At 35.7% G+C, this 11,816-nt stretch overlaps 1 protein-coding gene across 6 annotated transcripts in view; it reads right to left on the reverse strand.

The window, feature by feature from the left end:
- The window catches only part of HNRNPD (heterogeneous nuclear ribonucleoprotein D), a 17,675-nt gene that overhangs the window by 5,120 nt on the left and 739 nt on the right, over positions 1–11,816 (reverse strand). For 4 of the 6 annotated variants that reach the window (XR_003005067.1, XR_003005068.1, XM_024758867.1 and 1 more), the window contains exons 2-4: positions 10,053–10,109; positions 813–981; positions 47–208 (exon numbers count right to left, since the gene is read on the reverse strand). Coding sequence is in view for 4 of the 6 variants with exons in the window: in XM_024758867.1 (XP_024614635.1) it covers positions 47–208; positions 813–981; positions 10,053–10,109 (388 nt within the window). In the remaining 2 variants the exon portion in view is untranslated. The remainder of the gene's footprint in view (positions 1–46; positions 209–812; positions 982–10,052; positions 10,110–11,816) is intronic. The other 2 variants (XM_024758870.1, XM_024758868.1) reach the window with 1 other exon arrangement.

Below are 11,816 nucleotides of genomic sequence, written 5' to 3' on the forward strand. Positions count from 1 at the left end.
TTCACACTAATTTTAACAAAAACTAGGTCAAAATATTATCACATACCTCACCAAAACCACCAAAGTACTCCCTTATTTTCTCTTCAGGTGTATCTGGAGAAAGGCCACCAACAAAAATTTTTTTAACAGGCTCTTTTGTTTTCATGGCTTTGGCCCTCTTAGGATCAATCACCTTCCCATTCAATTTATGTTCTTTCTGATCCATGACCTAAGGAAATGGAAATTTTTCATTTGAAAGATATATATCTTAAGTTCAGAGATTATTTACTTAAAAATAATTATAATTAAATAAATATAGCTAATGCCAGGCATATGTTGACCAGCTCACAATAAAACTGTCAATTGTGGTGATGTGATATTAGCTAATATATACCAATGTTTAAACCTAAAGGTCAGTAAGAATGAGGAGTTAATCAATTACTAGACAACCACCATGCCTTTAACTATTAGCAATATAAGCATGATTGCTACTTCCCTGTAGCCTAAAGACTAAAATGTAAAATGATTCAGTCAGAAGTTTCTTGCCTAGCAAATTTCAAAATCTGTATTTCTGTGAACTTAACACAGCATATCCTTCTAATTAGGCATCTTTAAGGTTTTTAAAATTTTAATACAGTAGAGCCTGACACACAGGAAGTTTTCAGTAAAAAAATCTTGAATCTGACTCTCTTCATAAAACATATTGGCAAGAGCTGTTATCTCTTCCTTTGTATGACTGCAAAAGGGGAAATCACAAATAATAGGCAGATTAATTGTATCAAACTATTCACATATTTTACATTATTAACTGATTAGAACACATGGCACACTACCTTATCTACACTCTCCGACTCTTTAAATAGCACAAAGCCAAAACCCCTTGATCGCCCTGTGATAGGATCTAACTTCAGAGTGCAGTCTACGACTTCACCAAATTTGGAGAAGTAGTCCTTCAGATCTTTCTTTGTAGTGTCCCAGCTAAGGCCTCCTATAAACATTTTCCTGTAAAGACAAAAAGCAATATTAAAATGCTAAAAAAATTTTAATTTTGCCTTAAGTATCCACATCAATAATACTTCCCCAGAACTGCACCAATTTACTGGGCAGTGTATTAAAATGTCACTCTTCCTACATAACCACATATCAAGAACACCCTATTACAGTTATGTAAAGTTTTGTCACTACTGTGCCTGCATAATTACAAAATAGGGAGCAAGCAGCAGATTAAGTCTTTTGACTTGCCAAAAAGAGAAATGTATCCCCAAAGTAAAAACAGTATACACTGTCTTTCTTAAATTACAAGTTAAATACTGGTAACAGCAAAACAGAATTTCACCTTGAAATTTCTCTTCCAAATTTTTATTAAACTTATAAAAAAGCTATGAGGTCCCCATTAATCACAGTAACTAGCGTGTGTCTATGCTGAAGCTCCTTTCTCAACTGTTCTCTCATTAACAAAACTCTTAGCACATAAAATGGGAAAGTCTCACAATTAAGTTGTAAACCAAATTTTTCGATGTGCTAAGAAACCTTAATAAAGACAAAAGTAATCACGTAAGCGATTTAATGAAAAAATTACCCACTGAAGCACAATCCACTAATTAACCTAGATGATTTATTTTCAGTAGAACCTCAGTTAACCAGCAATAAAATATTTAAACCTTTAAAACACTAAGTGACAGGTGGTAAGTGGAAACCACCAAGACACTTCAAAACCAAAAATGCATCCCCCCCCCCCAAAAATTTAAAGTGAAATCTTACTTTTATTACAGCAAAAGGCCATAAAGCTCAGACCTGGCAGCTCTGTGATCCCTTTTACATCTGCCCCCTTTACCCACTCCCACAAAAGAGCTAACATATACCTCCCTCCTACCCTTTAAAGAGACAGGACTAGAGATTGTTATTTTAAGGATAAACTGTCAGAATTTGTTATGTGAGGGCTAAAAACCAATTTCACCATCGGAATAAAATCATGCTTGGTAAATGACTTCTACCTTTGCAACTGCAGTGGGTCAGGGGGAGGGGTGGCGATGGGGGTGTCGTGCTAACTTCCAGCTCTGAAAAGAAATTAAAGCAGGAACATCTCCATCTTGTGGGCTTTTTAGGATATCGCCACTAAAGCCAATTCTTGGAACAAGAGAACAAAGTCTACCCCTAGAATAAGATCTTGCTTCTGCTTAACCTAAAGATGCCAGATTAACTGAGGTGTTACTGTTCTTACTATTTTTATCAGATTTGTTCTTACTTCTAATAAAGTTAATGCAAAAGAAGTCTTATTTTTAGGCATATAGTGTGCTACCCATTTAGGTTAGGTTTTCAACTTGTACCTGTATTCTAGAGCTGGGCTATTTATATGCTTTACATTCAGGACTTCTGCTAATAAAATTTCCATGCTTCAAGTAACTTTTATTAACTCTTTATATATTTTATAATCAAATGAGCATAACAAAACACCCACAATATTGTACAGGTATTATTAATGTTTACTGCCAATTCCATGGGGAAAAAAAGTTGAGGTATTTTCTCAATTACATTTTCTTTCATATCCAGTGAAATAATATCCAGTCCAAGTTACTTAAATTGCCTTAAGCACCTTTATTTTTAACCTAACAATCCAGAGCACTTCCTTCATAGATGAAAGTACATTACCAACATTTATTTACTCTTTCAAGGTGAAGAGAACACTGCTATCTTTTTAAGGATGAGAAAGAAACGGACTTCAAGGTATGACCTCTTGCTCAGATATTCATGGAAAGTTCTAGATAGAAACTTCAATTAAATTGAACTATTAAATTACCACTTCTATGATTATTACAGAAACTTTCCATCGATAATTTAACAGTTTGAAATTACTTCAAGCTGAAGAGAATAACAGAAGTCTTTAAAAAAAAAAACTAAAATTGAAAGGCAAGAAAATTCTGTGTCTGTTCGGTCTGTTCCTCAGAGACAGAACTAGTTTTGATTTTATTTAACCAAGGCAATATTTATATTGAGTTGTGTCCTCAATTTAAAATTAACAAAAAAATAATTACAAAGAAATAAATCAAGAATGAGGCACGTTCTTTAATTCACAAACCCCAAACTTTTTCTCAACATTGGGAGTCAGTTTTCTTAAATACTAGATAAGCATACTAATTCATCAACTGGCCCAGTAGGTGTTCTCTTACCGAAAGAAACTTTCCACGTTTAATATAGTCTTGAGTAAAGAAGTTGTTAAATGTGTCTACCTTAGAGTTAAAAAAGGTCACCGAAGAGGCTATCCTTCTTAATCAAATCCCATTTATCCAGAATATAAATGTCCTAGTCAACTATAATGTATACATCCATAGAATGATTACTGTTTCTCAGAAAATTAGAGCAAAATATGTAGTAAAACTTCAGCTATCCAGCACCTTTAGAGAATGAGAAGCCAAATAGTCTACCCTCCTTCAAGCATTGCCTGCCTTCCTAATCTCTCTCCCCAATTGTTTTTAACCTTCAATTACTTGGAATGATTTTTTTTTCCTATGGCATATCACACACACTCTTCTGCCTTCCTAATCAAATAGAGTAATCATGATTTAACATTGAGTCAGTCACCACTAACATACTATGCTACTATAGCATGCCCGTAGGGTCTTCTGAACTTAGAGAACTATTTATTAATACACTAAGTGCATCTTATTTCTTAGCTCTTTTAACAAGTTCTAGCTTTCATTTTTGCCAGATTAATCAGCAGCTGCTATTCTAAAATGCTTCCCCCCCCCCCTTTCATTTTTTAGGAAGTTAGCTGGCACTCAAACATTTCAAATTTGGGGTAAAGTAAAAGTAAACAGCCTCTGAGCAAGAGCCTAACTAGCTCTTTTTTGAGACAAATTCATTACGTTTTGGCAGCCCAAAAGCACTCGTTTTCTTCTGCTCTAATAAGGGTGCTGCACAACTGATAACCTAACCAGACAGGTGGATATACTACAATGAACACATACTGTACCAAATCCATTCTATCTTTACTAAATCTAGCATATTGAATAAATTCACCCCATTTTTACTCAGTAGACACACCAAAATATACATGTGTAACAAATAAGAAAAAGTCTGTTATCTTAATTCTGGATAAATGGGAACTTATTTTAGCCTCTCTAAAACACCAGCATTCTGACATGCTCTGCCTCAAATTATAGGATGGTATATATAAGATGGTATCAATTTAAACTTTCTATATTTTATATTACTGTATTTTGCTTAAAACACAATACCTAGTGTCTGTCCAGATTACCTTTGCTGCCTTGAACACAAAGACTGACTTTCAAGTTGCTTTCACCCCTGCCGAGATGTGCAAAACACTTTACAATGAAGGAGAGCTGGAACTTCAGAAAAATCCTGAGCAGCGCAAGTTAAAACTACAGCACAGGACTTGTTCAAGTAGCAGAAATGGGCCCCTAATACTGCAATACAAGCTTAAAATTTGATCCTTACTTGTAAGTGAATCAATAATCCCAATTAAAGTGTAGGACTTTACCTACATTATCAACGAAGTTTAATTTCTTAATCCTATCTGTAAAGTTATTTAGCACCCCGAAGGCAATATAGTATTCAACTTAAAACACCTACTCAACAATTGAAATATTCTTGCCTTACAGATACTGACATTATACTATAGTATAATATTAAATGACAAGCACAAAGTTATACAACTCAGTGCAGATAATTCTCCAAATGAGAATTTAGGTTGCTTTGTGGGACATTCTCCTCGAGAGGAAGTACATTTAGAGGCAGTAAGCCAAACTGCTTGGGGTTTAAATCCTTCCTCCAGAACTAAGAGCTTACCTCTATTTGCAGTGAGGATTTAAATGGCACAGAACATGGTCTAACACATCCCAAGTGCTCAATAGAAATAAATTACTATTTAGTAGGGATAGAGCACAATCTAAATAAAGCAGTTTTTTCACTTACTCAATGGCTTAAATTTTTTTTTAATCTGCATGAGCTATATGAAGTTTCCAACATTAAAGGGAAACGGCCAGGATGAATTTTATATAAATGGATCCTAAGATTAGTTTTAATGCTAAAGACTTAACCCAGAAATTTTAAATATACCATGTAAAAACTACAGACTGGAAATTAGGTTTTCTAAGCTCTTAAGTAAAATGTAGTTCCAAAATCACACTGATTACTTGTCTGTACTCTACATAAATGCCAGTAACTTCAGTAAGGAATAATTTCAAAATATAAACAGCAATATATATGGAGCAGTGCTGGCTGGTGGAATTACTGTTTTTTCCCATCTAAGAACTTTACTCTCAATACTACTGAGGTCTCTAGGTTTAACACTCTACTCAACAGAAAGTATTTTTTATATAAAGACACTTGGTCCTACTACCCTATACTCAAGGTAAATGATAAACACATCATTACACTTTTCCCCAATTTTGGAAAGGGAAAAAAAGGATTCTGTAACTTTTAAACACTTCCTAACAACTCATGGCCTTCCATATGTGGTTTCATAACAAATTCTGACAGTTTAAAAACTACAACAGCATGTTGATCTGATATACATTTCAAGTACACAACGTAACTGGCCAATCACTGTCACCTTTTAGAGTAATGTTACTCAAGCATACCACTAATCCTTATTTAAATAAAACTTCTGGTATTTTATCCTTAAAATTATTCCTTTACAATCCTAAAATGACATTAAGTATAGTGAAATCTCACCGATAGATAAGAAATGAGTATTTATTTTCCTTATAAAATATAGATTTAGTTTAAAATTAAATCAGTAGTTAACCTAAAATGGGGAGGGGGTTACTTTTTTGCAACTAGGTAGTATCACATGGTATCATTTTAGAATCTGTATAAAAAATACTCTTGGAAACAGTTTGACAAACTTTTAACAGTCAATAAAAAAGATTAATTCCTCTAGGTAATATATTAGATCTCATTTCTTCATACTTTGAATAAACTTAAATGACTAAAAATGTGAGTTGCAACATAACAGCTAATAAACATGACAGTTTTTGAATAAACTTTCAATGTTTAACGCAAAATCTCCCCTTTTCTTCATTTCATTCCCAGGCAGGAATGACATCTTGTATTTTTACTTTTAAAATAAACTCTCAATCAGCTTTATAAGGTAAACTCTCCTCTACCTAGAGGTTAAGGAATGGGGTTTCCTTAACCTAGAGGTTAAGGTTCTGGTTAACTGAGATTACTACACATTCACAATTCTATAAAGTTTTTTTTATTAGAAACCAATTTAAATATCAACCCTAAACTCAGAAAATGGTTTTCACCTTTCTTGGTGGAATTTCAGAATCTTGCAATGCTTTAAAATCACATTACTTTTTAATAATAAAGGGGAAAATTATGTAAGATTCATTTCATGACATTATTGGTTAATTTTTGGGTATATTAGCTGATAGTTTTTCATCTCTCTTTCTCACAAGACTTGGGGTAGGGAAACTAGAGTTGAGTTTCCTGGCTGTTTGGACTTTATGGTAGTTTCAAGTCTAGATAAGCAGGAGCTTACAGAATAGGACCCAATACTTAAAAACTACCACCTTGATTACTGGCCAAACACTGCTAGTAATAATACGTGTCTCCCCACTCCACCCCCAAACAGTCTTAAATGTCTAGCTCCAATGTACAATATGTAATACTCCAAAAACTAAAACATGCTTACCTTTACTCCACAGGAGTAAACCACTGGCAGTATCAACTATTAAGGCACAGGATAAATACACACAAGCTATGAAAGCAGGCTATGTAGTCAATCTTCCTGTGGTGAGCATTGTTTCCAACACACAAATCAGCAAACCAAGTAACGAACATGTTATATTACCTGAGACCACACTGTTGGAAGTGAAGTAACAGAAACAGATCCCACGCTTCCAGCATCCAGTTCAGTGCCCTATCTACTAAAATGTTGAAGCAGAACTAAAGTTGTTTCACTCCATTTGTGAATCTGCACACACTCGAGGTGCACAGGTTTAATCGGAATAGGGAAAAAGTTATTATTCTATTACTTTTTAAATGCTTTCAAGCTAAAACTAATCATTCTCCATGTTGGCCATGAATCACACACAATAGCAGATTCAAAACCTTCTTATATTAAGTGCACCCTTACAGATGACAACACCCAAGCAATGTTTAAAAAAAAAAAAATACAAAGTATACACTTAATTTATAGAAGGGGCCACAAGTATATTTATCTCAAAAAGCAGCACTCAAAAACTTCAATGATATTCTCCAATTCCAAACCCAAAAGGTCAGGTGATTTTTAGTATCCTTCATGATAAATAAGAATTTGAAATGAAAAGAATTTAGTACTCCTTCCTTAGGTGTTAATCATCTCAAATCTGGGGGCATCCACTACTACAATTAACCCAGGAAACTTGTCAAAGATTCCCAAGAATGCTAAAATTCAGACCCATGTACTCAGGGTCTCAACTTTACAGTAAATCCAACTTAGGAATCAAAGGCCCGTAAATTTGGCGTTAAGACTGCTTTATCTAAAAGTAACTGCTCTTCTACGAAGCAAACAATGTTCAAGATGCCCCAGAAGCACTAAGGTATAGATCATAACCTCAAATATTTAAAACAACAAAGTGTTAGGTAAACCCATTTCTTAAAAATTAGACAGGAGACAACCTACAGCACAATTAATTCACAAAATCCTCAAACAGGAAGAATCACACTTGGGTTTATACACTAATGGTTACAGAACTAGATCAACAGTCCTGTTATTAGAAAAGTATTGCTGTACTTTGGCTCATAAATGAACGGGATTATTCTGCTTCTTACCTAATCCAATGCAGGCAAGTCAATGTACCTACCTTGTAAAATTGCAAGCTACTACAATATTACAGTTCCCCAATAATCATGAGAAAGTAAAAACTCTGTCTCCAGGTAGCTTGCTATACATGGCATGAATATTTTGCCAGACACTAATTTTAAAGTACCTACACACTGAAAGGATCATAGCCCTATAGAGGACATAATGAGTTCACACCAAAATGGGAAATCTCAGTGCAATTGCTTTTAAGTAAAAACTAGGGATGATAAAGTTGGAAAAATTATAATGAGATGAACTCAGGAAGGCATTTTCCAATGAAGTGAATAATTACTCTAAAGGTCCATAGCAAATTGTGGAAACACTTTACTCCACTAGAGGTATAACAAGCATGTCCTCCTCAAAATAGCTGTTTATTCTTGTATTTAAAAAAACACTTAAGTCTGCAACAAATTGATTTTTTAAATAGTTTTAGGATGAAATTGTAATTCACTTCAGTCTCAAGTTAGAATTGTAAAAAGATTCGCACACAGAAATGTGTTTAAGAAATTAAATTTAGATTTTATATCTAGTAACCAGTCTTACCCTCACCACTATTATGAAACTTCTGCCCAATTTCCCTCAAACTGGGAGACAGAGAACAGATAGGGTGGCAAGTGCAGACACCAAAAAGATTAAGCCTTGAGGGCTTTTTGTTCAGAAAGAAAAACAAGAATACGTGTAAAGGATGAGGCTGACAGGAGAGTAATTTTTAAAAAATATTTATTTATTTATTTGGCTGCGCCGGGTCTTAGCTGCGGCACGCGGGAACTTTTGTTGTGGCACGCGGGGGTACGTTATTTTAAAAGTCAAATATTAAACTTTAAAAATGAGAATATTTGTTAAATGTAAACTCAAAGTAAACCTCATGATCTAAAATGTTCATTAACCATAAATATTTAATTGTCCATTTTTCCTAAGAGTTCAAGAAACTTGCAAAGTTATAGTATTAACTAACAGACCACATATAATTTCTGCAAGCGTCAAAGCAACGACCTTTAAACGTAAGTTTACGACCCTTTCAAATTACTGAAAATAATTGCTTACATATTTGAAATATGTAATGGAGTAATAAAGTCAAGTACAGTTATAATTTCTTATTTAGTTTGCCACTATTACCTAGCAGTGAAATTGAACTATCACAGGACCAAAGAGAATAATTTCCATCATAAAACTTTTATTCTGGGGACTTCCCTGGCAGTCCAGTGGTTAAGACTCCACGCTCCCAATACAGAGGGCACGGGCTCAATCCCTGGTCTTGGGGAAGATCCCCAGTGGCGCGGCCAAAAAAAAAAAAAACCAAACAACTTTTATTCTGTATGTCACACTTTATCTCCAATATAAAACTGGACAGATTTCAGTTAAAGAAAATAATAAGCTCCTGTAAAAGGTAAATACTGTCCCAACTGGGCTCTTAGAATGTTGTCTGTACAGATGTTAAGTCAACTATCTGCAAGTTACTGGCCCTCTAAACTCCAGTGGTGGTAGATACAAACTCCTGGAAAACTCAAACATAATCCTGAAGGCAGAAATACTGACATTTAGGGGAAGAGGAGGGATAAAAAGAACAATACTCAATCTACCAGCCTTTCAAAAAGTCATGCAATTGTGAATACACGTCAACCAACCAACTGTAATTAACATTCCAACCAAATCACACTGAAAATCTAAAAATCTGATTTAAGCTGTAGTGGAAAGCCACATCAGCATGCCTTTAATAGTACATGTGCAATTCTTATTAAAGTTCTATTTACAAATATGGTTGGTGATTTTTTTAAAATGTCATTTTTGCATATACATCACTACTTTAAAAATTGTTTTACTACTGACATTTCCAGAATATTTCAGTATAACATGCAATACATTTTAAACACACAACACTTTATTGTAGCAGATAACCTTCACGTATAACATTCAACTTAGAATTACACGAAAAATTTTTTTGTCTTAAAACAAATCAAATTTAAAATTAAATACTTTCTTGCCCAAATATAAAAATATCATTACTAATTATATTAAGCTTTAATTGGCCAAACCACAATTACATGCATTACCACAGACCAAAAACCATGTAATGGCATCAATTTTGCCCAAAGATCACACATGATGCCTAAAAAGGTTTTATATCCCAGGTACAAAATATCCTACTGTACTAAAGTCTAGAATTTCCTGGGAATCAATGGGCAACTAACCAATACACAGCCTCCACATGTTATGACTACTGAAACCTTTATATTACAGAAATAAAATTTAAAAGTTTTACCATTCTTCCCGCTGTGCCGTCGCTGCTTCAGAGTGTCGTGGGGAGGAGTTTGAATGGCTAGGGAATTAACAACCGGTACAGCAACCAATCAAAATTCTAGTTTTAGTTTTTGACATTGTTAGGGTTAAAAACTTTAATTCATTTACACTTCGGTTCAACAGTAGATAACTACAAAGGCAGCTGCTTTGTGACTTGAAAAATCAGAACAGAAAGCCCGCCCCAAACAGTAAGTTACACAATCATTTGGGTGCCTCTGTCCAAAGAACAGAATTCAGAAAAAAACCAAAATGTTAAAAGGCTTAAGTTTCCAAATACTTAACATATCCCTTTCTTAAACTAAGCTATATATAATTCCAGATAAATTAAGAAAAGCTCGTTTCCCATCCCACCTCCACTCTCCCAAAGCCAGCACAATCAGCAAAACAGCCCGACAAGAGTCTGCCTAGGCTGAGAATATTAAGTCCTATATTCCAAAGTGCTTATCTCTCCCCCCTCCAAAGCCTGTGCTTTTTCCTAATAAAGAGAATGTTTTCCAATATTGAGTTAAAGCGACACTTTATTGCTTTTACCTTCCAGCCAACACCTTTCTCCTTATTACAGCGAAAAAAATTACACACACACACACCCCAATTACAAAAAGTAAAGGAAGCGTTAACCCAACATCAGCGATCAGTAACGGGAATAAGAAAACCCAACCAAGAACCCCTGATTTAGTCCCTCCTGCTAACTCCTATATTCTGTTCCCGGCTCCCAAACGCTGCGTTCTAAAAAATTTTATGCAGCTTTAAATAACATATACAACGTATTCCAATCGGAGGAAAGAAGTTACTACTTAAAAACCTGCAAAAAGAATAAAAGCCATAGCACATTACAGAATTTGTTCATTTTATGAGAGAAGGCTGGTGGGCCTCCTGTAACTTAACTGGGTGAGAGCGGGAAGGAGAAATCAAGAGAGACCAAAAAAAGGATTCTGGGCACGGCGTGGGTTGTAAAAAATGAAAATTGCACAGAAAAAGTAAGGTAAGAGTACACTATCTGTACGAACAGTTGAGGAACCCAATAGCTGAGGGCGCGAAAAAGGTGCGCGGTTAGAATAACTCTGCGGGGTGGGGGAAGGGCGGTCAGCAAGTCGGAGGTAGAACAGCTCCAGTCAAGTGCAGGCTCCGCCGACAAGGAACTTGAGGAAAGCCCTTGGAGCAAAACCAACGTACCAACAGGCGATTCGGGGAATTTCACCAGGCCCAGTTGGTTCCGTAGGCTGGAAAGTGGGGAATATGCAAGCAAGCCGTTGTGCGATGGTGTACAGTAGAAAAACGAAAAGGCTGAGGCGAAACTTACTCAAAATACTGAAAAACATTCGGCCTGAAGCCAAGACGGGAGGAGCAGAGCTGGACAACCTACACGTTCCCCGAAGCATGTGCTTACAAAGAATGGCATCGTCTAGGGATGCTGCAGTGAGAAGCACCAAATAAACCTTAGTTATCCAGGCATAAAGGATTTTTGTGTCTGACTGCGATTTTATGCCCAGGACTTTAGGAAACTGGGGAAAGAGAAGACAGCGGGAAAAGAAAAAAGGTACCCCTCCACAGGCGGGAAAAAATCCTGGCGGCTAAGTCGGTGGGAGGAGACCCAAGGCGAGGGAGGGAAGAAGGGCGGGCCGGGGAGCAGCATGGTGACGGCTAAAGGTGGAAACGTGTGTGATGGGGGAGGGGGCGATTAGCAGGCAGGGGAAGAAGGAAATGAAACCCCGGGGGAGCCCGGAGG

The sequence above is a fragment of the Neophocaena asiaeorientalis genome, unplaced genomic scaffold (genome assembly GCF_003031525.2).
Source record: "Neophocaena asiaeorientalis asiaeorientalis breed wild unplaced genomic scaffold, Neophocaena_asiaeorientalis_V1.1 scaffold784, whole genome shotgun sequence".
Taxonomy (NCBI): domain Eukaryota; kingdom Metazoa; phylum Chordata; class Mammalia; order Artiodactyla; family Phocoenidae; genus Neophocaena; species Neophocaena asiaeorientalis.